The sequence below is a fragment of the Sabethes cyaneus genome, chromosome 1 (genome assembly GCF_943734655.1).
Source record: "Sabethes cyaneus chromosome 1, idSabCyanKW18_F2, whole genome shotgun sequence".
NCBI lineage: Eukaryota > Metazoa > Arthropoda > Insecta > Diptera > Culicidae > Sabethes > Sabethes cyaneus.
This window is the reverse complement of record NC_071353.1, coordinates 148944919-148969131: the sequence shown is the minus strand read 5'-3', so window position 1 is coordinate 148969131 and position 24213 is coordinate 148944919. Positions and strand designations below refer to the sequence as shown.

Sequence of the window (24213 nt, the reverse complement as noted above, 5' to 3'; positions counted from 1 at the left end):
CCCGATGAAACCTCATGACAGTGCAAAAGTCCCACTTATAGTTAAGCGTACTGGTCAGAGGAACGCAATGAACGTCCTCGCCAGAGACGGCTATAATATGGAATAGTACTGGCAGCGAGGAACGAGCGGGTAAAGTAGAGCAAGCTTTGAATGAATTCAGAATTCAGAAAACTGCGGATACATTCCATTGGCCAGTGTTTGCCAAGATGTTTAATCTTTGCATTATTTCTTTGAGTTCTTATATTGCATAATCTCTAAGATGTTGTACATAAGAGTAAGCCGGAAACAGAAACAAATAGTTTTTATGCTCCCATTGGATTTTATTTATATGAATAAGGTCATTACAAATATTTTATAAAGTTTTTGTCCTTCCGATGTTGTGCCACCGAAGGGGGGAGCGAAAAAAAAACACAGAGATGTTTTAATTTTTTTTTTAATTTAATTTTTTCTGCCGATTTTCGGAAATTTCGGTGTTAAGTCAGACAGAACCAAGTGACAAAACTCTGACTTCAGGAAAAACGCATTCAATGTTTGCTGCATTCGAAGTCATCTTCTAACTCTGGCTGTTTGCAACATTTATGTAGTCTGATTAGAGTAAAATGTTGCTTAGAAAATTATTGATCGTTTGCTGTCATTAAGAGGGGACCCTACTCTGGAAGGTCGAAAAATTCGAATTTAATTTTTTTTTGCATTTTTTCTAGAGGTTTATACCTTCAGAAATGTCACGCCAAAAGGATTTTTTGATATCTGATCTCGTTAGAAAGTTATGGCAAAGACTGTGGAATCACCAAGGGCAGTGCATCGCTGAACGAAACTTTAAATGCGTTTTTCTCGAAACCATACTTTTTCAACTGGGCGGTATGTGTTTCTCAGAATCTAGTGGTCCGATATGGCTGATTTTTTTTTCAGCATGTAAAAATGAATTACCTAAATTGTTACGTAGCCGTTTTTTGGTATCTCATTTTTTTTTATTTTTATTTTTTTATTTTTTTATTTTTTTATTTTCGCAATCGGCGATTTTTGATGAAAAAACACTTTCTTCTTTTGGAAAAATTGCCACCATTTTGGTAATTTTTCGAATTTCCAAAAACCCGTACGTAACAATTTAGGTATTGATCTAAAGCTTCAAAATCATCCTTGAAATCCGTTTTCCGATACTCCGTTGGTTCCCGGTACGTATCGCCAGCAAGGAACTATTTTCTAGAGAGCATTCATGCGCCCAGCTGCCACCTGCATAATATTCATTGTTTTGGCATTCAAAATACAGAAAATACATGTTCAAATATAGCTTAACCTATAACCAAAATACTCCAACACTTAACTATAATTTCAACATGCCAGAAAAATTCACGAAAGTCCATTATTTTTCGACCTTCCAGAGTAGGGTCCCCCCTTAAAGAAAATCAATAAGTACCTACGAGTAGTCAAGCTCAATTTGCTAGAACATTATTGCTCTAGTTGTATTCTATAATTTGCGAACACATCGATGGTAACTTCGTCTATACAACTCGTACTTTTTTCGAAGGTAAATCTAGGCTTTTTGTTTAATTTTTAATTGCTAGAATATCAATATGGTCTAATATAAAATTTGGTTTTCGTTGATAAATCTTGCAACGCTTCACAACAACTGAACTGCGATAATCTGCTTGATTGGATATTACCATTCCAAAAGCATTTTGAAACTATGAGTTGTTCGTCTTTGTGTGCATATAAATATTGTAGCTTTTAAGTTTTGTTGCAGTCTGACAAGCAGCCACTAGAAGGACAGTTTTGTACGCATTTTCTTGGGAATACTCAGAATTGTCCCCTTGAATGCTTCTTAAAAGCTACGCTGACGAAATATACGGCTTCTTTACTGCTATGTTGACAAGAATTCGAATAGAACTTTCGAATGTCAATTTACAACATCTGTAGAGGTAGCGCGGATAAGACCGGCACCCCTAGACTTTAATACTAGAAAGCATTAGTTAATTGTGATATTAAACACTGAATATGTTAGTATTCATTATTTCAGATATTTTAAGACATATCGAGCCTACCATGAATCGTCAAATGTCAAAATAATAAACAAAATAAACGCGAATGACGCCAACGCGCAGCCCTATATAACTTTACAGAGTATTTTGAAAGTAATACAGAGCAACATGCTGCCACACCAGTTACCGCATTCAGCAGAGTCTCCTTTTTTCAGTCAGATTTGAAAATCTCCGCTGAAATACAGTGCCCGTCGCTCTGTCGGATTGCTATCTGAATTATATCCAGCGATGGTGCCTCAGAGTTGACGCGATTAATGCGCTGCTGGTTTTACTGGCAATGTACTGGCGAATCGAGCGAGAAGTCAACCATGCCTACTCACACGCGAAAGAGTATGAAAAACATAGCATTCAACGTTTTCGTCGCACACGCAGGCGTAAAAGAAACAGTGGCCGGTGCCGAGTGCAGACATTCTGCTACCCACACACTCGCGCACGCACATCCTCACAATGTCTTCGTGCATAGCTTATTGCTAAGTCAAAAAATTCGTGAGGTATCGGCTGCCCGTGAGGCTGATGCGCATCGGGCTACAAAATTTGCATTACTTTTTCTGAGGCGGCGAGAAACATCGTACATTGCCGGCGACAGTTTCTCCTTCCTCGGGTAATGAGTTAGTTCAAGCTCCCTTGTCTCGCCTACAAGCTTGTAATATGTAGACCTCTTCAATTCAGAGTACCATTGACGGGCAGCTGCCTTGGCCGTTATGATTTGCGCTCGCTCAATGCCAGCTTTCACCTCTCTCCGCTCATTGATCGTCCTTCGGATTTCATCCGAAGTCCACTCCCTCCACCCGCTGCCCACTTTGCGGAGCGTCTGGCCAAGATTATTCTTTCGTTTATTAGTTCCAATTTCATCAGGGTCGTATGTTTCCCTTGGCTCAGCATGAATCCAACTCCTCATTCTCGAGTAGTATTTTCACCTCGTTTGCCAGAGTAGAGCAAGACTTACCCCAACGATGTCCCTGTGTTCGCCAGTATGCGGCCTCACAGACCTCGCTCAGCCGCAGGATCTCAAGCTTCAGGCGACTTGCTTCGTTAAAAGCCGTTGCCAATAATTTAAATAATCGATTTCTTCTTCCATTTTCAGTGACTTTTGTTGTTTTCGTGTACAGTTGGGTTGTAGGTTCCTATCTCGCTGATGGTCTGCCATCTTAGATGTGGGCGGGTGCCACTGTTGAGTGGAATTTTTTTCGAAAAAAGTCCTTTATAGAGATATACTAGCTGATCCGACAAAAATCCTGAATCTCGGATGACCTTTATCACAATCTTGAGTTTTGCAAGTTTCTAAGGAGTTCATGGGTTTCCTCACAGTAAAAGAGTAAAATTCACAAATTTTCCTCACAGTAAAATAGAAAACAACTCCCCCATTGCTTATCCTGATAAAATAAAGCGGATAGCATTTAAATATTCGCCATCATTACAACCCATTTCGCCGAATATCATTTTGCGGAACACTAATTCTCGGTTGACCATAACGCGGAATATGGTGTTTCGCAGAATACCATTTCGCGAAAAACCTTACGTGGGATGTACTATTTCACGGAAAATCTTTTCGTAGAAAGTACCATTTCTCAGGGGTGACCCAACTGAAGGAAAGTAATAATAGAAGTCAGTAGATCTAGGAAAATAAATAAACCTAGATAGAGGTGATCTCTACGGCGGCCTGACCCCCCCCCCCCCCCTCCCCGCAGTGGCCGGCGCTTCCGGCAACACTCGCGGCCTGTGTTCGTCTCGCCCCTCCTTATTCCCCCCCCCCTCACAGGAGTGAGAGGTCTCAAACCATCATAAAAAAATCCTGCCTCCAAAACCCCCCACCCCATTCCAAATTTGGTTCCATTTGCTTGATTAGTTCTGCAGTTATGAGGGAATTTGTATTTTATTTGTATGGGAGCCCCCCCCCCTCCTAAAAAGGTAAGGGGTCCTAATTCATCATAGAAAAAATTCTTCCCTCCAAAAACACCAACATACCAATTATGGTTCCAATTGATTGATTAGTTCTCGAATTATGAGGAAATTTGCATTTCATTTGTATAGAAGCCCCTCCTCCCTCTTAAAGGGGAGAGGAGTCATAATTCTCCTTCTGAAGAGGGGAGGGGTCTCAATTTACCATAGAATAAGTTCTTGTCACCAAAAACACCCACATACCAAATTTTGTTCTATTTGCTTGATTAGTTCTCGAGTTATGCAGAAATTTGTGTTTCATTTGTATGGGAGCCCCCCCTCTTAGTGGGGGGTTGGGTCTCTAACCATTACTAAAACCTTTCCTGGCCCCAAAAACCTCTACTTGCAAATTTTCACGCCGATTGGTTCAGTAGTTTTTGATTCTATAAGGAACATCCCGACAGAAATCCATTTTTATATATAAGAAGATGACCGTTTTCACCATGAGCCCCCCAACCGATTTTCATTTGACCATTGGAAAGCTGAGAAAAAAAGCTATAAGAAACATTCATAAAATTGGGTGTGCAATGACATTAACTGAATAAAACAATAAGTTATTTGTAGCAAGGTTCACAATTTTTATATAATTATTGTGATATTTCCAAAATTTGCTATGAAACAAACTACAAACGTCACGGTTTTGTAGAGAGAGATAAGGCATATAAACGAAGTGAAAAAAAAATTGGCGGCCATCTTGGATTTGGCCGCCATGTTGGATTTTATCAAAAAATCGCCGTTTTCACCATGAAGCTCCCAACCAATTTTAATTTCAAGACCACCATCGGAAAGCTGAGAAAAAATGTATTTCAAGCAGAAATACTGACAATTATTGAATGTGCTACAATTTGTCTGCGTCGAAATTATAGACATGCAAATAATAATGTATATGAATATTTTCTGACAGCCAGGCAGCTTTAAACGCACTGAAATCAGTTTCGTGTTGATCTAAACTGATTTGGGAATGCATTCAGTTGCTACAACAGGTGGCTAGAAAAGGCACAGTAAATCTTTTTTGGGTCCCTGGGCAAAAGCTGGATCGAATGAGTCTTTCATTGGACCAGGACCATTCGGTGGGGTCTTTCAATGTACTATTAGAATGGAATTAAAACACTGGAAAAAATCAATGATAGATGATACCTTTTTGTAAAAAAAATTAACAGCTCAACAATCAAAGAAATTTTGAGCCCGAATCTTACGATCCGGAAAATTTAAATCTCTGTTCAGAATTCAGAAAACTGCGGATACATTCCATTGGCCAGTCATTGCGAAGAGGTTTAATCTTTGAGTTTCTATATTGCATAATATAGCTCTAAGATGTTGTACATCAGAGATGCCATATTTTCTAAAAAAAATGTCTGCAACTGCTCGAAAACCGAAAAAATCGAGCAGTTTTCCGGCTACTCGAATTTTCTGGTTTAAAAATAATCTGCGAAAATCTGCACACTTTTTTAGGAAGTCTGTGAAAGTTTAAAGAGCTTCGAACAAAAATCTGCACCAAAACAATAAAAGTCAGAAAAACTGCAAATATCTGCAAATTTATAATGATCTGCAAGACCGTTCCAAAAATCTGCAATTTGCAGACAAATCTGCAAGTCTGGTTGGTCTGGCAGACAAATCTGCAAGCAGTTGGGTCAAGCGGTTCAGTCGAGCAGTTAAGTCAAACAGTTAAGTAGCGTCTGGTCGAGCAGATGAATCAAGCTGTTCAGTCAAACAGTCCAGTCGAACAGTTGAGTCGAGTAGTCCAGTCGAGCAGTTGAGTCGAGTAGTCCAGTCGAACAGTTGAGTCGAGCGGTCCAGTCGAGCAGTTCAGTCGAGTAGTCCAGCCGAACAGTTGAGTCGAGTAATCCAGTCAAGCAGTTAAGTCGAGCAGTTGAGTCGAGTAGTCCAGTCGAGCAGTTGAATCGAGCTGTCGAATCAAACAGTTGAGTCAAGCAGTTGAGCCAAGCAGCCTAGTCGAGCATATGAATCAAGCTGTTCAGTCAAGCAGTCTAGTCGAGCAGTCGAATCGAACAGTCCTGTCGAGCAGTTCAATCGTGCAGTTAAGTCGAGTAGTCCAGTCGAGCAGTTGAATCGAGTAGTCTAATCGAGCAGCTAAGTCGAGCAATCGGGTCAAGCGGTTCAGTCGAGCAGTTAAGTCGAACAGTTGAGTCGAACAGTTCTGTCAAGTAGTCCAGTCGAGTAGTTAAGTTGACCTGTCGAATCAAACAGTTAAGTCAAGCAGTTGAGTCGAGCAGTTGGGTTGAGTGGCTAAGTCGAACAGTCTAGTCGTGCTGTTGAATCAAGCTGTCAGTTGAGCCGAGCAATCAAATCGAGTAGGCTAGTCGAATCGAACAGTTGAGTCGAGCAGATGAATCTAGTGTCCAGTCAAGCAGTCGAATCGAACAGTCCAGTCGAGCAGTTTAATCATGCAGTTAAGTCGAGCAGTCGGGTCGAGTAGTAAGTCAAGCAAATGTGTCAAGCAGTCGAATCGTAGTTAAGTCGGGTAGTCCACCCGAGCAGTTAAATCGAGCTGTTCAGTCAATCAATCAAGTCGATCTGTCCAATCAAGTAATTAAGTCGAGCAGTCGAATCGAATAGTTCAGTCGAGCAGTCTAGTTAACCAGTTGAGCAATCGAGCAGTCCAGCAGTCGACCAGTGAGGTGACTGAGAATAGAACTCATTGCTACGAAAACATGATGTCCTGTCAGGGGCCTGTTTTTAATTACCGATAAGCTTTTTATGATGTCCTGTCAGAGACCTGGTTTTCGGTACAGACATAAGCCTCTTATATAAATAGATTTTCATGGATAAAATTCTTATTTCAAACCAAAAAAAAAAACGGCTTTTGAAATTACCAGAACTGATGACGACTAATTTCACCTTAAAATAGGGTAAATAGAATAGAAATTTTTCAATCTTGTTTTCGTTCATAAGTCCAGTAACAATGGGCGCGTATCATTATAATTATCGCACAGGCCTAAAGCTGCACGATAATTTTGAAAATGTCCACATAGGAAAGTGATTCTGCCTGCTGACTGATGAAGTTAGCATAAACATTATCGATGTGATCGATGAATACAATCGATAGTTGTTTATGCTGATGGCAGCATAACGGTCACGTTCAGCCTAAAAGCAACAGACCCCTGAATGGGCCACATTTTTATCGAAGATTCATTCTTAAACAAATCATCGCGAGTTAAACATCTCAAACGAAAGCGAAAAAGTGAGTTTGTGAACGCTTATTTCCAAGAAATCGATCATCTTACATAAAAAATTATGGTTGATCCAAGAGATTCCGTCTTAGGGCAATTGTTCCTCCTACGCGAGTTTATTAAAACGGAAACAGAGAACACCATTCGCTGTTTGAGTGTAAGAATTCGTACTATCCAACGATCTTTTGAGGAATTTGATAAAGTGTGCGCAGAACTACTGGAACGCAATCAACCCAGACAAAGCGGTGAGTTCGAGTAGTACCTACAATTCAGTGGTCAGAATTTGGCAATTATTCTGTGAATTAAAATGGTGATTTTGATTCAATCGGGAAAATCTGCATGAAATGTTACTGCCTGATAGTTTTATTCACTTGCGAGAGAAAATGTGAGCGTCACGAAAAATGGTTAGATTTTAAGTGCTAATAACTTTGTAATTTGGTGATCGATTTTCAATATTTTTACACCAATCGGTCGGAATTTTTCTTACGAATCAACTCCAAAAAGGAATCAATTGACTCTGAATGGGCGCCATTTAAAAAAAAAGCATTGAAGCTTTCTGTGTAAGCAAGAGAACTCGAATCTTTAATTAATTAATGGGCTTAGCAATTCTATCACTATTTTAACATTGTCTTTCGCACGTATTTGAAAACTTTTCAACTTTATAAATACTTAAAAAAACAAAAAAGATTCCTTCTACTGATTATCAAAGATGTTTCTAGTTTACTACCGAATTTCGCGATTTATCTGTCTGTAAATTTACACAACTACTGACTCCACATACACTGTTTCCCCTCTTTTTCCCGTTGTTTTTTTTCTCGGTTTTTTTTGTCGTCAGCGCTTTTGTGTTTTGAATGCCTTTTCCCCTCAGCTCGGATCGGTCATCCCGCCGCCGGGCGGCGGTCAATCGATCGCGATTCAGCTTTTCTTTTTGCGAGCAGTTGTGTTTTTCCTGATTTGTTTTTTGATCAATTTTCTTTGTTTTTTCCCCCGTTCCGCTTAACCAAAATCAAGCAACAATATTTTCATTGATCTTTTCAAATATATTTAAACTGCACACAATCAAAAAGGAGTAGAAACTATGTAGCGGCAACTGACTGTCGGCAATTTGCTTCCTACTTCCCTACTCTTCTGTATATATTATATATTTACATATCGTTTATACTGACCATCTCCACCAACAAATATTATGAACGTCGCCCGCGTCCGCTTGAGCTGTGACTGTGTTTCACCCTTCTCCAGTGTAAATATTACCGTAGCCAAATTAAGTGTGGTGCAACGCAAACATCGTTTGCGTGATAACTATCCGTTTGCATATCCTTTGATCCGTAGATGCGACACAGACTCTGAGGTCTGTAATGAACTGTAAATATTTCCTGATTCTATTCTAGTTTTACCGTTTCCCATTTGTGCTTTTGCTCCCAAAATGCCAGAATGAAAGCGGTCCACTAGGGACTGCACAGGTTTCCCTACTTTCCCCGCAAAATGCAAATACTAAAAAGTTTCACCGTTCCAAACAACTTTTTACAAGCGTTTGTTTGGTTTCACTTCACAGTGCAATGAAGTGCTTCACGTGTTAATAATTTTTGATTCCATAACAGCAAGGTTTGCCGAAATTGATCGAATAACAAGCAACCGACCGACTATCCATTGTGGGAACGCAAGGAAGTCATCTAGGGTCGCACGATTTTATTACCTACCGGAAGAAAAAACAAACTGGCAACTGTTTCTACGAATTAAAATCAACTTTTAGAGTGTGTTCCCTGAGTTAGAATAATTGAACCAACTAAAGCTCCACTGCAACTAACACCTCTCTCAGTTTGAACCGGTTGTTGATTGAGAACACCTTCTAGTTCTTTTTTTTTTTGGTTGTTGAGTTTTAATCGGAATGTGTTTTGTTTTCGTTTTTCTCGTAAACCAGACCAACTCGAAAAAGCAAATGATTTTGATGCAACTATTTAATAATAATAATAACATTTTCATCTTTTCACCTCTCACCCCGAACCAACCAATCGACCACAACAACAACAACAACAAACAATAACTTTCATCCAACAACAATTAATCTTATCGCCATAACCAAAACCAAAACCAAAAAAAATCTCAAAACAACTCTCGAAAACCACCTTCCCGCCTTCTTGTTGTTATCTTTCTCCCCCGCCCGACCCGACCCGGCCCGACAACAACAGAGCTCAAGGCATCGGCAGCGAACGCTTCGCGGAACGTGTCGCCCGGTCAGCCACCGAAACCCCAGCCGGAGAAGGGTCCGGTGATGCTGCTGCACGAACTGTTCACCGATGCGACGTTCGAGTGCGTCTCGACGGACGGGCTGCAGCACTCGAAGTTCACCGTCGTCGTCAGCGTCGACGGGCAGCGGTTCGAGGGCACTGGGCCCTCGAAGAAGATGGCGAAGAATGCGGCGGCCAAGGCCGCCCTGGCGTCGATGTGCAACATCTCGTTCAGCCCGCTGCAGCAGGCTAAGTTTGGGGCGTTGATGAATGCGTCCGGTGGAGCAGGAGCAGGAGGAGGAGGAGTCGGCGGTTTAGGAGGAGCGGCCGGTGGAGGTCCCGCAGGGACCGGGCTGAACGGCGATGCCGCCGGGTGCTATGATCAGAAGAATGTCGAATTACCCCAGACGTTTGCCGATTCGATTGGGAAGTAAGTGGATAGTGGTTTGGGCGTCATTTTTGGGAAGCATTTATTGATTGTATTTTTCTTTTAGGTTGGTCATCGAGAAGTTCAACGAGGTTATGAAGGGTAATGACGTTTATTCACGACGAAAAGTGCTGGCGGGTATCGTGATGACCCATGGATATGATGTTAAGACGGCTAAGGTAAGTTTTTAAACTGAGCACCACATTTAGGGTTATTTTGTTCTCACAAAAATCAGGTTAGCAAAAGTAAAAGCAATATTTAAAACAGCTTTTTGGATCGAGTCAGTCTCTAATAACTCTAATTTAATAGGATTTGAGTGTTTTTTCACGAGTTTTTCCCAAAAAGTTTTGTTCGATCTGTCACTCAGTCACCTGAAATCCTGATCTTGTGTCGTCCTGATGATTGCAACTAAGGCTTGCAGTCTTCTGTTTTTTTACTACCGGTTCACCACTCTGAACCCTTTACTAACTGATTCCTGCTTGATACTACTGCCTTGATACTCTTGAGCCTGCTTGAGGGTGCGGTAGACGACTGTAGTACAATCTTTTGTCATGCAAGTTCTACAAGTCATGCAGTGCAGCTGTAAAACCTCTCTGAACTATTATCCTAATCAGATGTATTACCAAAACGTAAGTGGATTCTCGTACGTACTCAGGGCTTAGATTCGAGGTTTTGCGCTGCAACTGAGATGGTCGGAGATCGTCGTCATTGTCGTCAGCATAGAGCTCGGGTGGCTAGCGCCGTTTGAAACAGCCATTTCCATTCAACTCGATCGCTGGCCACCTCGTCAATGGATGGCTGGTCGTCAATTTGCTAGGCGTCTTAGAAGTCGTAAATCGCTTTTGACCGCATTGCACCTCTCCTAGACTACGCTTTTAGTTTGTAAAATTTCTGGCTCTGATATCAAAGTCATCTGCGGAGTCTGTAAATTGACAACTCTTGCTGAAGATCTGGCCTCTCGTTTCAATACCCGTTCGTGCAGGATAGCCGTCGTTATGAAAGAACCGCTTCTTGAAAGGACTCGAGTGTGTGTCCCTGAGATGCGTACGAGACACATCATTTGTCTGGGAAACCGTTTTCGTGGTCTCGAGCGACTGTATCGTATAAAGATAATAAGGAAGTTGATGCGTTCTTACGTTATATTCCCGAGATTTCTACAAGATCTGCCGGATGGCAAAAACATGGTCCATACTTACGCGAGCTCCCATGAAGCGCGCCTGATAATTCCCTACGAAACCTTGTCCTACTGTGGTGACAGTCGGTATTACAGTATCTGGTAGAATGCCATTAAGATCTTCATCGATGAACTACTTTCACCAGTCCCTTTCGAGTTTGATTCATGTTTCCGTACAACTTGCACAAGCCGTTGCATTAATTAGGTTTTACTATGTAGCTCATTTTACTGGCGGCAAATAAGTTTTTATACTGTTTTATTAGCTTTTATCGTGATTTTTGGGAATAATAGGGCAAAATGGACCATTTCCCGAAGTCTGCGTAGGATGAAACCATCACCAATCGGTTTGCTGCATTTTTTTTTACATAAGAGTAGGTCACTTGTAACATTCCAAACCAGCGGCTTCTAATTGTTGGGATTACGAGCTCGTTTTTACCCATTGGGCAGTGTGACATGATTAGGGTTGCTTTTGTTGCGTACAGTGCGTATTGTTTAGGTGGGTTATCTTACTGGCGGCCCAGGACCGAGCATTTTTTTTTTCCATGTTGGGTATTTTTATCACTGCGACCATTTGTTTGATCTATTGTGATATATTCCCCGTTTTATTATAGCTATGTTGTCAAGATGACGCACCACTAGCAGAAGTGATTGTCATTGTTTGACTAATAGCATTTGTCCAGCCCGGTGATGCACTTCGGATGAAGTGCACTACGGCGCTGGGAGTTGTTCTCCAAATATCAGAGGGTTCTAACAGCCCTCTTTCGAAGAACCTTAATCTTTTATTGAGAATTGCCGGACATCGGCATAACAGGTGTTCCGAGTCTTCTTTTTCTATGCCGCAGAAGCGACATATATCATCATGAAGTTTTCCCATTAGCTTCAGATGATAGCGGCTCGGACAATGTCCTGTTATAAGACCAGTATAAATGCTTAGATCTTTCTTCGAAAGCTCCAGTATTTTGCGAGTAATTGAAACGTTTGGAGAGATGAAACGTTTCGACTGCCTAGCATTGAAAGTGTTATTCCAATTTGATTCCACTTTCGTACATTCCCATGCTTTTAGCTCCATTTTTAAAGCAGAAGCAGATAAGCAACAGAAGGGCTCAGGTCCTACAAATTGATGAGATGATCCGAGTCTTGCTAGTGCATCAGCTCTCTCATTTCCATCAATTCCACAGTGACCTGGGACCCAGTACAAGTTGACTTGGTTACGACGAGACAATTTTTGGAGTGATTGAATACATTCCCAGACAAGTTTTGATGTGCATGTCGCCGACTTTAGAGCGTTTAGAGCTGCTTGGCTGTCGGACATGATGCATATATTTGAATGTTTATAGTTCCTGCGCAAGCACACAGTCGTACATTCTAGAATTGCTTGTATTTCAGCTTGGAATACAGTTGGCCATCTGCCCATAGAAATTGACATGTCTATTCCTGGGCCAGTGACTCCTGCTCCCACTCGATTGTCCATTTTTGAACCATCTGTATAGAAAACTGTCGAGCCTGGACGAATATCGGGACCACCATCTTCCCAGGAATCACGTCTAGGCTCAAATACACGAAATATTCGGTTGAAGTTGTATTTTTTCTCCATCCAATCTTCACTACTGGTTACAAGAGGATTTATACTAATAGTTTTTAGAATACTGAGATGACCTGTTAAGTCCCCTTCAAAAAGGTTCTTTGATCTTTTGATCCTCAGAGCACTTTTTTCAGCTTCTAATTGTATAAACTGATGCAATGGAAGTATATAGAGTAAAGCATCCAATGCCTTCGAAGGTGTACTTCTCATTGCACCTGTTATTGAGAGAGTGGCTAGCCTTTGAAGTTTTTCCAGCTTTATTTGGGTAGTTTTCTCTTTCGTTTTTGGCCACCAGACCAACGAAGCATAGGTAATCCTGTGTCTGACAATGGCCGAATAGATCCAATGGATCATCTTCGGTTTCAGTCCCCATTTCTTACCAAACGTTCTTTTACATATCCATAGAGCATTTGTTGCTTTGTTTACTACTTGCTCTAGATGTGTGTTCCAATTGAGTTTTCTGTCAAGAAATACTCCAAGATATTTAACAGTGTCTGAAAGTTTTAAAAGTGTTCCTTTCAATCTGATGTTATTTAATGTAAATTTTTTCCTTCTCGTAAATGGTATGATAGTAGTTTTATTGGCATTTATGCTGAGACCCTGCCTATCACACCATGATGAAATCAAATTTAAAGCCATTTGCATTCGGTCAGCGATAATAGGACCGAGCATAGTGAAGATGAGTCTAAGCTTGCCTTACTCTGGCTCTAAGCTTGCCTTACTAGTTCTGTTATTTTGAGTCTCGTTATGTGGCTGCCAGCTATGGCTTCAGTGTTGAAATACCGCTTTTCTCAATTCACCCGCCCGCCCCGACTCAGACGTTGTTGTGAGCCGCTCCTAATCTGGAGTGCAAGTGCTCACTAGATTAAGAAATGTAGAGCTTGACATGGGAGCAGACGCTCAGCATTCGCTCATACATTTTAGTTTCCACCGGGGTTGGTTACCCGATCTCCATTGAGGTTGCTCGTATTCCGGCTAGAATCACGAGGAGGTTACTGGATAAAAGGCCAAGGACCACTGTGGGATCTATTTTATATTTACAGGTACGCGGGGATCCGATGTAGAAGCTATTTCGTTCAATTGCAACACATTTTGTTAGGTCGATTGGAACAGTCGCATGTTTTCGTAACGATCCACCACCCAGTACGCTATTTGGTTTGTATATCTCGATTGTAACTGAGAAATATGACATCATATCTGAACAAAAAAGTTATATTACACGCCAGATAAGAACATATAAGTACCAAAATGGAGGTAATATACGTGCGAAAATTTTGACAATTATTTGTAATTCTATTTTGCGTAGTTTTTATAACACGTAACTAAATACTCCTGAATATATGATTAAGATATAATCAAATATTGCAACCGTCTATACTGCTTTATAATTCACAGACATGAATTGTATATGAAAACACGCACGATTGCAAAACAACTTATTGTTCACTTCGATTTGACATACTCTAATCATTATACAATTACAATGTGAAATTGACATGCATACGATTTAATGTGAACTTTCTATTACGATCTTTTATTATCTGGGCAAAACAATCCAGGGCAGGTTCAAGAACAAGTCTAAGCATTTTTTCTTCTGGTGCGCTGGTGCCTCAGTCTGTGTATCCGAGCACAGTCAGACCAAATCGGGATTACATACTCTAGCACTGGATAGGTTACTTGTTTATAGACAGCTAGCGAATTCCTCTGGTTCAGTGTTGATATTCTTGATAATTGATCAGTGACCTTGTGAGCTTACATTGTAGACAAAACAAAGTAACAAAATAAGTTATACAGAATGGGCCCCAGTATGCTTCTTTGGGGTACATCTGCCGGGATGTCGAATGTGTCAGACATCACCTGAAATAAATACTCTGCCAGACAGATATCTAGCTACTGTTGGGTGATGGGATACATCGAAAAATTTTGTTGATGAAGCTTGAACGTCGTAACACGCATTGGCGAATGCTTTTTCGCTACCCAAGAGTTGGCTGTTGCTCTCGGTTTGGATATTGAAAGGTATTGGTTCTCATCGGCGAGAAAAATGGTTCGGCTTGGAGCAAGCTGTAGCTGCTGGATCGATCACTGTTGAAAACAGAAGGGTCTTTACCAGGTTTCAGCAGAAAGATAACTTTGGTTTACTTCCACATTGAAGTGAAGTCGCCAAATTCCCAGCATCGGTTGAATAATTTTGCTACAGATGGCAAATGAGTGTTTATTTATTTATTTATTCCCTAACATCATCGGACTACTTGGTCTACATGATAAATTCACTTTACATTAAATTACGCAAACGACACTTAAAAACTTCACAACTAATCGAAAAATCAAACAGATGATACACATTGTTAAAACAAACACACATTGCACGAATAGGTTCGTTTTGTCCATACATTGTCCGATGATAGGGCAGGCGTAGAAAATCTGTTGAACGCAGAAATCTTGATGTAGCAGTGATGCTTGATTTCGCCAAGATGTTCGGAGCATCAATTTCACCACAAAGCAGCTTCGCAATAAACATTGCTCGCAAGTCTCTTCTCCTTTTCGCCAAAGTTTCCATGTCCAGAAGCTTGCAACGGTCTTCGTATGGGGGAAGTTCGAGTGGATTGACCCACGGTAAACGCCTTAAATTTTCGTTGTATGGCCTCAATTCTATTGGACCAGATTGCGGTGTAGGGGCTCCAAACTACTGCAGCTGTTTCCAGTATCGAGCGCACTAACGCATAGTATAGTGCTCTCAGGCAATAAGGGTCTCGAAACTCTTTGGCAACTCGCATGATGAAGCCAAGATTTCGATACGCTTTACTGATTACGTGGCTATAGTGCACCTGGAACGTTAGCTTGGCATCCAAAAAAACTCCCAGATCCTTCACAAGATACTCCCGTTGAATTGGTTGACTGTTTATCAGGTAACGATGCTCAATTGGAGATTTCCGTCTGGTGAAACTTACTACTGAACACTTTGCGACACTAATGTTAAGCCTGTTGTTGAAGCACCAACTCGAAAAAATATTAATGAGCTTTTGCAGATCTTCGCAATCAGCAGCTGAACGGATGTTCGATGTTAAATATGCTATCGGAACTGGTGAACCTTCATGTGTTTAGATTGTTTGGCACAACCCATCAGCTTGTTCGCGGGGATTTTTTTCTCTGGCATTAAGCTGTCCGATCGGTCAACCTTTTGTCGGCTTGCTCAGCGATAGAGCTCTTGCGTGCCACTGATGAATTTTTTTTCGTGAGGCGGACGAACTGGTCCTGTGAATGTTTTGTTAGTAAACCCTATTTCTAAGACCTTAAAGCTGCTTCTGGATTACCATAGAAAGACGACTATTGTCTTGTAGAATCCAGCCGCCAAGTTTCTTGATGAATCATCATTAGAGTCCTTATAAAAATATCGCTCTTTTGACACGATAAGATCTAACGGAACCCAGTGCCATTAGAAGATGTGGTGGATGGAAACGGTCGGTAATGAAAATCGCCTGCCTGCCTGTCTGTTTGGCCCTTACTGTAGAAAATCGAAACGGATGATATGGAAAATCGAGGATTTATGTCGAATAATATTGGCTTTATTTTACGACAAGAAAAAAAACGCGTGTACATATTTAACTTGACTGTCAGTGCCACGGGAATAATGAATCCTTTCGCTCTCTCTCCATCTGTCGTTGTCGTGCGATTACTCGACAAGCTGACAGACCGCCATCCAAGTGGTACACCCACAGAATGATTGATTTTCTAAGGCTGTGAACCATTTCGCGAAGTTTTTAACTTTTTGGTTAAAATTTGACAGTTCGATGGATATTTCTCCTCGAGTGGTTAAAATCAGTTTAAGCTGTGAAGTGTGAACCATTTCGCGAAATTTTTAACTTTTTGCTTAAAATTTGACAGTTCAATGGTTTTTCGAAAAATAACCCTACTCGGGAGCATGGTTAGTTTTGACAGTTCGATGGTTCGCTTCTGAGAGCCAATGAGATATGCCACAGGTGAGGAAAGAGCTTCGATGGGTTTCACTGATTTTTCCGTGAATTTTTTTTTTCACCAATGTATGGATGTTTAACATATAATACACTTGATTATTCAACCCGAAATGAAATGAGATAAATTTTATCTATCAAATAGGAGCAAATGAACACCAAAAATTCATCCAATTCGCTGTTATAGAAACATATCTTCATCCTCACCTTATATATTGCGTATCCAGCACTAAATTAGACTTCCGAAAAAACGGCAAACGATTTTTCTTTCTTACCGTACATTGAACCTAGTTTCGGAAGTAGTGCGCTGTATAGTACGTCTCATTTGCTATACAGCGCACTACTTCCGACACTAGGTTTAATGTACGGTAAGAAAGAAAAATCGTTTGCCGTTTTTTCGGAAGCCCAATTAAGAGCTGGCGACACCATATGCACTCATTGAGTAAAACAACTATCAATCTATGAAATGGTTTGCATTCTGAACTGATTTTAACCACTCGAGGAGAGATAACCATCGAACTGTCAAATTTTAACTAAAAAGTTAAAAATTTCGCGAAATGGTTCACAGCCTTAGATAACGAACTGACATTCAGGAACCACTCAGGACTCAAGAATGACAGTATCATATCCAGCACTAACCGCCTACTGGGATTCATTTTTAAAATTCGCGATTCTCTGGGCCTCAAATCGCTTTATTACTTCTTGTCAGATCAATTCTCAAAACGAGTTCCATTGTGTGATGCCTATTTCATGCTAATTGGTCCAGTAGAATCGAAATGGTGCAGAAAAACCTGCCTCCGTATGAAGATCACTGCCAACTTCTTGGTATGCTGCCTTTAAAATCGAGACGACGCGTTGCCCAAGCCAAGTGATCTTTGCCGCGAAGTTATTATTCAACCACGTCGATTACCCGTCGCTATTACATACAACAGGATAACATATATGCTCCTGTCAGACCGTTACGTCAATGAAATTTCTTGCACTTGGAACCGCGGAACCGCCTATCTGGAGCTCATAAGCCAATTAGAATTATGTGCGATCGTTTTAATTGAAGTGTGTGATATGTTTGTCTTCAATGTGCCAATCCACGTTTTCCGTGAGCATCTAGTTAATGTTTTTAGTAAAAGATAGAGCTACTTTTTCATTAAGACTGTGAGTCAGATGAATTTTCAATAAACAAATGATGGCCCAGAAACCTGGAAATGGCAAATACATAGGCAGTTAATCCTAAAACTTACTAGAAAATGGGGGCTCTTTTCTGCGGGTCCTATAACATCTGTTATAACATCTGTCTGAGAGAGTAAAAAAGTGCTGGTTTCAGACGTTTCAAAGCACAAGTTGCTCTATGCCCTAATACGAAGCACGATCTACAGGCACAGGCTCTTTAGTAACTCCAGAGGTTTACCGCGTAGATATCCTACCGGTGAGCAGTTTTTAAAAAGGAAAGTGGAGCAAAAACGGATCTGACGAACCACCACAAGAATGCGAAGGTAAAACAAATATTATGGAGGAGACCATATCTTTCTGTACGTACGTACCATTACTCGTAAAATAAAAGTGTCGCCAGCATTCGTGCACACTTCTAAAAGCAACGACAAGACATGAAGTCTTTCAAGGTGAGGACTGTGCAAAACCGTAATGATAAGCAAAATTCGACGCCCAAAACACGCGCTCGTAAGCTTTATCGTGAATATTAAACGAAGTTTCCATGTGTTATAATGGACGATAAAACGTATGCCCTAGAAGACTTTAAACAACTTCCTGGTATGTCTTTTTACAATGCCATGAAACGGAATGGCGTTGCAGAGAATTTTAGAACAAAGAAGAAAGCCAAGTTCCCCAAAAAATATTTAGTATGGCAGGCCATATGCAGCTGTGGTCGAGCAAGCAAAGGTTACATCACTACGGGAACGGTTAACAAGATAATATACCGTGAAGAATGCCTGCAGAAACGATTGTTACCGTTCCTACACAGCCATGATGTACCCTTGCTGTTTTGGCCTGATTTGGCATCCTGTCACTACGCCAAAGGTGTTTTTTTGGAATGGTATGATGCTAATGGAGTCCATATTGTATCGAGCGGTATTGGGCTTTGGTGAAGAGAGAGCTGTCCCAGCACAAACAACAAGCAACAACTTTAGATAAATTTCGAAAATCTTGGACAAACGCAGTAAATTGGTTGCCAACAAGTCTGCACTGACCCTCATGGCAAGGGTAAACTCCAAAGTTCGCCAATTTTTCATGCAGACCAAATAAGTGATGTTAATTTGTTTGATAATTATTAACGATACACACATAAATGATATAAAATAGTTTCATGGATTAAACTTCTAGCAAATTTGTTTTATTGCAAAATTGAGGTGTCCAGATTTTGTCGCGAACAAGCCTTATCCGCTAAATAGAGCCAACCTGGCAATTACAACATCCTCCCCCGCGTGAAAGGCGAACGCGTTGAAAAACTTGGTTTCGGACATCCGACAATGCTGCGCGACCGTAACGTACAGCAGAAGCTGAAGATGAAAACCGAGAGCAGGGTGGTCTCATCGTTCCGTGCCTTGAACCGGGAGGTCGGAGCAACCGGCTAAACGGGGAAGAAGTACTGGGCCAAAATGCTGCTGCCAAATGTCGGATTGCATACGGATTGCCCGGCGGCAACGACTGGCAGAGGACCGAGTACTTTACATCACCAAGCAACAAGATAAGCGATGATGTCAAGTATATCTCCCCAAAGAAGAGCCTTCTGTAGCTGACTATCAGCGAGAAGAGAATGTTCTAGACGCTGTGGTTTCGTTCGGGGTTTACGGTAAACGAGAAGATATGAAGATACAGTACGAAGTAGTATCGCGCAAAGGACGCGCAAATCTTTTGGCTGGCCCAGGCCCATCATGCCGAGAGATCACTAGGGGAGGTTAACCAGCTGAAGATAAACGTTGTACCGACGGTCACCAATTTTCCCAACGTTCCGCAACTGCTACAAATAAAAATTGTTTGGGCGAAGCTCAAACGGAGCATTTACTTCAATAACTTTGTGGCCAAACGGAGAAAGAGCTGATTGCCAAAGTCACGAAAGAATTGAATAAAATGCCGACGTCTATCTTTTGATGGGCCATCGCGAAGGTTTCGATGAACCGTTTTAAAGCCACCTGGCAGGGCGTCAAAGCATTTTTATAGAAGGCTAAATAAATAGGATTTGAGAATAATTTGTTTCATTACGTTATGTTTTGTATTTTTTTTCATCGCCGTGCGAAATTAGTCCATTTTTTCAATACATACGTTAAGTGTTCAAATCAAATGCTATATTTGAGTCTATAGCTAATTCCTCTCATGTAATTTTTGTGCATTCCTGATTGTTTTATATTACAGCAAAAGCCAATTCTTTTCAAATAGACCAATGTGACAACGAGAGATTCTCTTCGTGTCTCCTCTCTTCCGCTTTTTACGGAAAAATTACCCGAGAATTAAAGGAAACAAATTCTAGATCATACCTGTTAAAAAAGCACTATAACCAAAAGTGACAGCGAAGTGAGCTTTTGCATAGGGCGTCGCATACTATGATGATAATTGCGCCCTTGTGAAATTCTGGCTTTCGTTTTCAGAAAGACGCATAATGCGTGCAAAAGGGCTGATTATATGCGACCTTCTAAAAGCAAAAGCCAGAATTGTACCAACAATTATTGTGATAATACAGAAAAAAATTTTTTTTAAGAAATTCGTACCATTATTTTTTAAATTTTCAACGTTTAGAAGGTGGGAATTATTTCGTTTTTCTTTCGAAAAATGTAGTAAATTTAATCAGACAATTTGTTTAAACTATTTTTAGGTCATCTCACTGGCCACCGGCACCAAGTGCGTCAGTGGTGAACACATGAGTGTCACCGGTTCGGTTATCAACGATTCGCACGCGGAAATTATCGCCCGCCGCGGTTTGCTGGACTTTTTCTACAGCCAGCTGGATCTGCTCAGTAATACTAATAATAGTACGACTTCCAATAATAGTACAACGGTGGCTCAATACAATGGAAAGAATGGCAATAATAATAACACGAATAACAATAGTAAGAACAAAAGCAACAATACTAATAGCAGTAGCACCAGCAATGGTGAACTTGGACCGGTGCCGGAGGAACCGCAGGAAAGTATCTTCGTGAAGCCATCGGATGGTTCGAGATTGTACAAGCTGCGGGATGGAATCAACTTCCATCTGTACATCAATACGGCTCCCTGCGGTGATGCTCGGGTGTTCAGTCCGCACGAGAACGACAACATGGATGTGGACAAACATCCGAACCGGTAGGATTGTGTTTGCTTTCGCTTTATTCTTTTGCAGGAGTTCAGTGCAACAATTCCCCGAACAAAAACTGATGCATTTTTTCTCATGCTTTCATTACTCGTTTTTTTCCTTCCTATCGAAATAATTTCCCCACTTCCTCTCTGATCTGATCCGAATCGGGAAACCCAATCACACACGAACTACACTAATATGTGATGCGTATACAGGAAAGCCCGCGGCCAGCTGCGCACCAAGGTGGAATCGGGCGAAGGGACGATACCGGTCAAGAGCAGCGAGGGCATTCAGACGTGGGATGGTGTCCTGCAGGGGCAGCGTCTGCTGACGATGTCCTGCTCGGACAAAATATCACGCTGGAACGTACTCGGCTTGCAGGGATCGCTGCTCGCGTCCGTGATCGAGCCGATCTATCTGCACTCGATTGTGCTGGGCAGCTTGCTGCATCCGGCGCACATGTACCGGTAAGAACCGAACCGAAGAGAGAAGAACCGTACCGTAGCCAGTGTGACGGGCCGGATTTTTCATGAACCCCGACGTGTAGCGCGAAACAACACGGTCTGGTGACCGTTGGTTCATGAACAGTCCGTGTCCGGTAACGTGTCTGTGTGCATCAAACTGCATGTGTTTTGCCTCTGTTGGTTGGTTGGGTTGTAGGATTTCGTAATCAATTACTAACTTTAACATTTGTAGTAGAGTGTGATCGCTTTCATCAAAACAATCTAAAAAGCCACTAAAACTAAAAAAAACCTTTTTAATCCCCTTCCTTATGATAAACAAAAAAAACAGCGCCATCTGCGGTCGGGTGGAAAACTCAATCCAAGGCCTACCGCCACCGTACCGGCTGAACAAGCCCCGGCTGGCCCTGATGACGTCGGCGGAGTCGCGCAACCAAACCAAACCGCCCAACTTTAGCATCAACTGGGTGATCGGCTGCCAGGAGGTGGAGATCGTCAACTCCTTCACCGGCAAACTGATCAACAACAACACTAACACGAACAAAATGTCCCGCCTGTCGAAGCAATCTTTCTACCGGCGGTACGCGGCTGCCATCGGCAAGCTGCCGTTGGCACCGTTCCGCGAAGTTAAGCCGAGCTACTTCGAAACCAAGATGTCCGTTCCGGAGTACCAGCAGGCGAAGAAGGAACTGTTTGCCGCCTTTGCCAAAGAGGATCTGGGCGATTGGTTGAAGAAACCGATCGAACAGGACCAGTTCACGTTGATTGCCCCCCGGCCGGAAGAGCTGTTGGCCGCAGCGGCGGCGGCGATTGCACCGGCAGCGGCAGCAGCAGCTGCCGCTGCTCCCACGGCCAACGCAATGACAAACAACAACAATGGTAGTACCGGAGGAGGTAAATGACATCAGGGTAAACACGGCTCCGCTGGCTCTGGTGGTAAGCATGCGGGGGGTAGCATCAACAGCAGCAACAGCCAATCCAGTCAGGCCAATGCTAGATTGTTCTGAGAAAGGCAACGGACGGGCATTTAGAGTATCTAAGAGGACCCGTTCCGCGGTGACGAAAAAACGCGTGTAGGATTAAGAAGCGGCAGTTGATTCTGTTGTAGTGTTGTAAGGTTTTTTAGACTGTTACTTATTGCTTACGCTCGCTAGCTAGCGTACAAGGGGAGTAGGTTGTTCCATCCAGGAGAGGATTTCGTTTCGTTTTTCTATTTGTTTTATGCATTTGCAAACGTTTTTTTGGTGCGCACACCAAAGTGTGCGCTTTTAATTTCCACACGCATCGTTTGATGAGAGAGAAGAAAAAGTTTGTTTTAATTTGTTTCAATTTTTTCTTTGTTAGTTCAGTATTTGTGCTTTGCATAACATTTAGACATTATAGAACCGGTTTATAACATAAGAGATAATAGCTTTAGTGAGTAAGTTTTAGCCATCTAAAGACAAGTGAAAGATTTATACTTTCGCGAAATAAGAGGATATAACAAGAGAACATTTACGCGTAGGCTTCCATTCAAGAAAAGAGCACGTTTTTCGTTGAGTAGGTGGATACAGAATTGCGTGGTTCCCTCAGATATTCTAACTTTCTTACAAAATCGATAAAAAATCGAAGTAACAAGAGGTGTTTTCCAAACATTAACAAAAGACGATAACCTGGGAAATGGTTCAGGGTATCCACTCAATAACGTTTCTTTAAAATTTCCATTTCAAAATCTTTCTGAGTTCATTTGGCAAGATGTCCAATCCAATCCAAACCTATAAAGAGCTTCCTCAGAAATTGTGAGTAGAGAACTACTCTGAACCCTATCGTGTAGATGTAGATTTCTCAAATGTCCCACATTTCCCACTTTCCTTCTAATAGGCTTGAATGATTTAATTTTCATTCTCACTCGCTCAAAACACTTTCTTTTAGCTTTAGTTGAACTGAAGAAAAACGTGGCAAAACGCTACGTCTGCTGCTGTGCAGCAAGTGGACGCACGATTTGTTAAAAACACGTGCTTTTGACAGATGCAACGAGCGGGTGCAATCACACACAGTAAGCCATGGAAAAACTTATGGTCGCAGCCATGTAAAAGAAAAACTTTTGACAGTCACCCACTATGGAGAAAAGCGACGCAACGTGACTTAATGGGAACCAAAATTGGGAGACGGAAAATCCAATTCTGTCGAAAGAGGTGGTGCACGCTATGTCCAAAGGCACTTATTATTAAACTTACATGCACCTCAGATTTCTCTTCACAGAGTGTTAGTATTAATCGAAACAATTAATTTAGAGAAGGTCTTAAAATATTCTATCTTGGGTTTTTTGAAAAATTCAATTTTCAAGGTTATTTAGGGGTCATCCCCTCTCAAGTGATCATATTCGTTGTATTCGACCACCTCCGATTTCAACCAAATTTGATATAATTGCTCATTCCGACCCCACATTCATTTTCCCAAAGTTTTATACGGATTAATCAATCCCCCTTGCAGTGACACTTTTCCATTTTTCTCAGATTTTCGAAAATACTAATTTTTCAATGCATGTCACTGCAAGGGGGATTGTTCAATCCATACAAAACTTTGAGAAATTAAATATGGGGTCGGAATAAGCAATTATACCAAATTTGGTTAAAATCGGAGGTGGTCGAATACAACGGATATGATCACTTGAGAGGGGATGACCCCTAAATAACCTTGAAAATTGAATTTTTCAAAAAACCCAAGATAGAATATTTTAAGACCTTTTCTAAATTAATTGTTTTGATTAATACTAACATCCAGTGAAGAGAAATCTGAGGTGCATGTAAGTTAAATAATAAGTACCTTCGGACATAGCGTGTGGTGTGGAATAACGGAAATTGAAATTAAATAAATCAAAAAAATGCAACTTTTTCGGGCTGGAACAGCGCCAAAAAGCGAATCAAAACGATCGTAAGTGCACTTGCAG

At 41.4% G+C, this 24213-nt stretch overlaps 1 protein-coding gene across 1 annotated transcript; it reads left to right on the top strand.

The window, feature by feature from the left end:
* The first annotated feature begins 9297 nt into the window (after positions 1-9297).
* LOC128737455 (double-stranded RNA-specific editase Adar-like) lies at positions 9298-23521 on the top strand. Its single transcript, XM_053832096.1, has 5 exons — positions 9298-9820; positions 9885-9996; positions 20362-20831; positions 21039-21290; positions 21616-23521. The coding sequence occupies exons 1-5, from the start codon at positions 9435-9437 to the stop codon at positions 22184-22186; spliced, it is 1791 nt and encodes a 596-aa protein (XP_053688071.1). The 5' UTR covers positions 9298-9434; the 3' UTR covers positions 22187-23521.
* The last annotated feature ends 692 nt before the right edge of the window (positions 23522-24213 follow it).

Excerpts from the sequence above, each read along its gene's own strand:
- LOC128737455 (XM_053832096.1), top strand. The coding sequence starts at position 9,435 with ATGCTGCTGCACGAACTGTTCACCGATGCGACGTTCGAGTGCGTCTCG. Across the intron at positions 9,997-20,361 it reads ATGATGTTAAGACGGCTAAG|GTCATCTCACTGGCCACCGG; the intron begins GTAAGTTTTTAA and ends AACTATTTTTAG. Across the intron at positions 20,832-21,038 it reads GTGGACAAACATCCGAACCG|GAAAGCCCGCGGCCAGCTGC; the intron begins GTAGGATTGTGT and ends ATGCGTATACAG.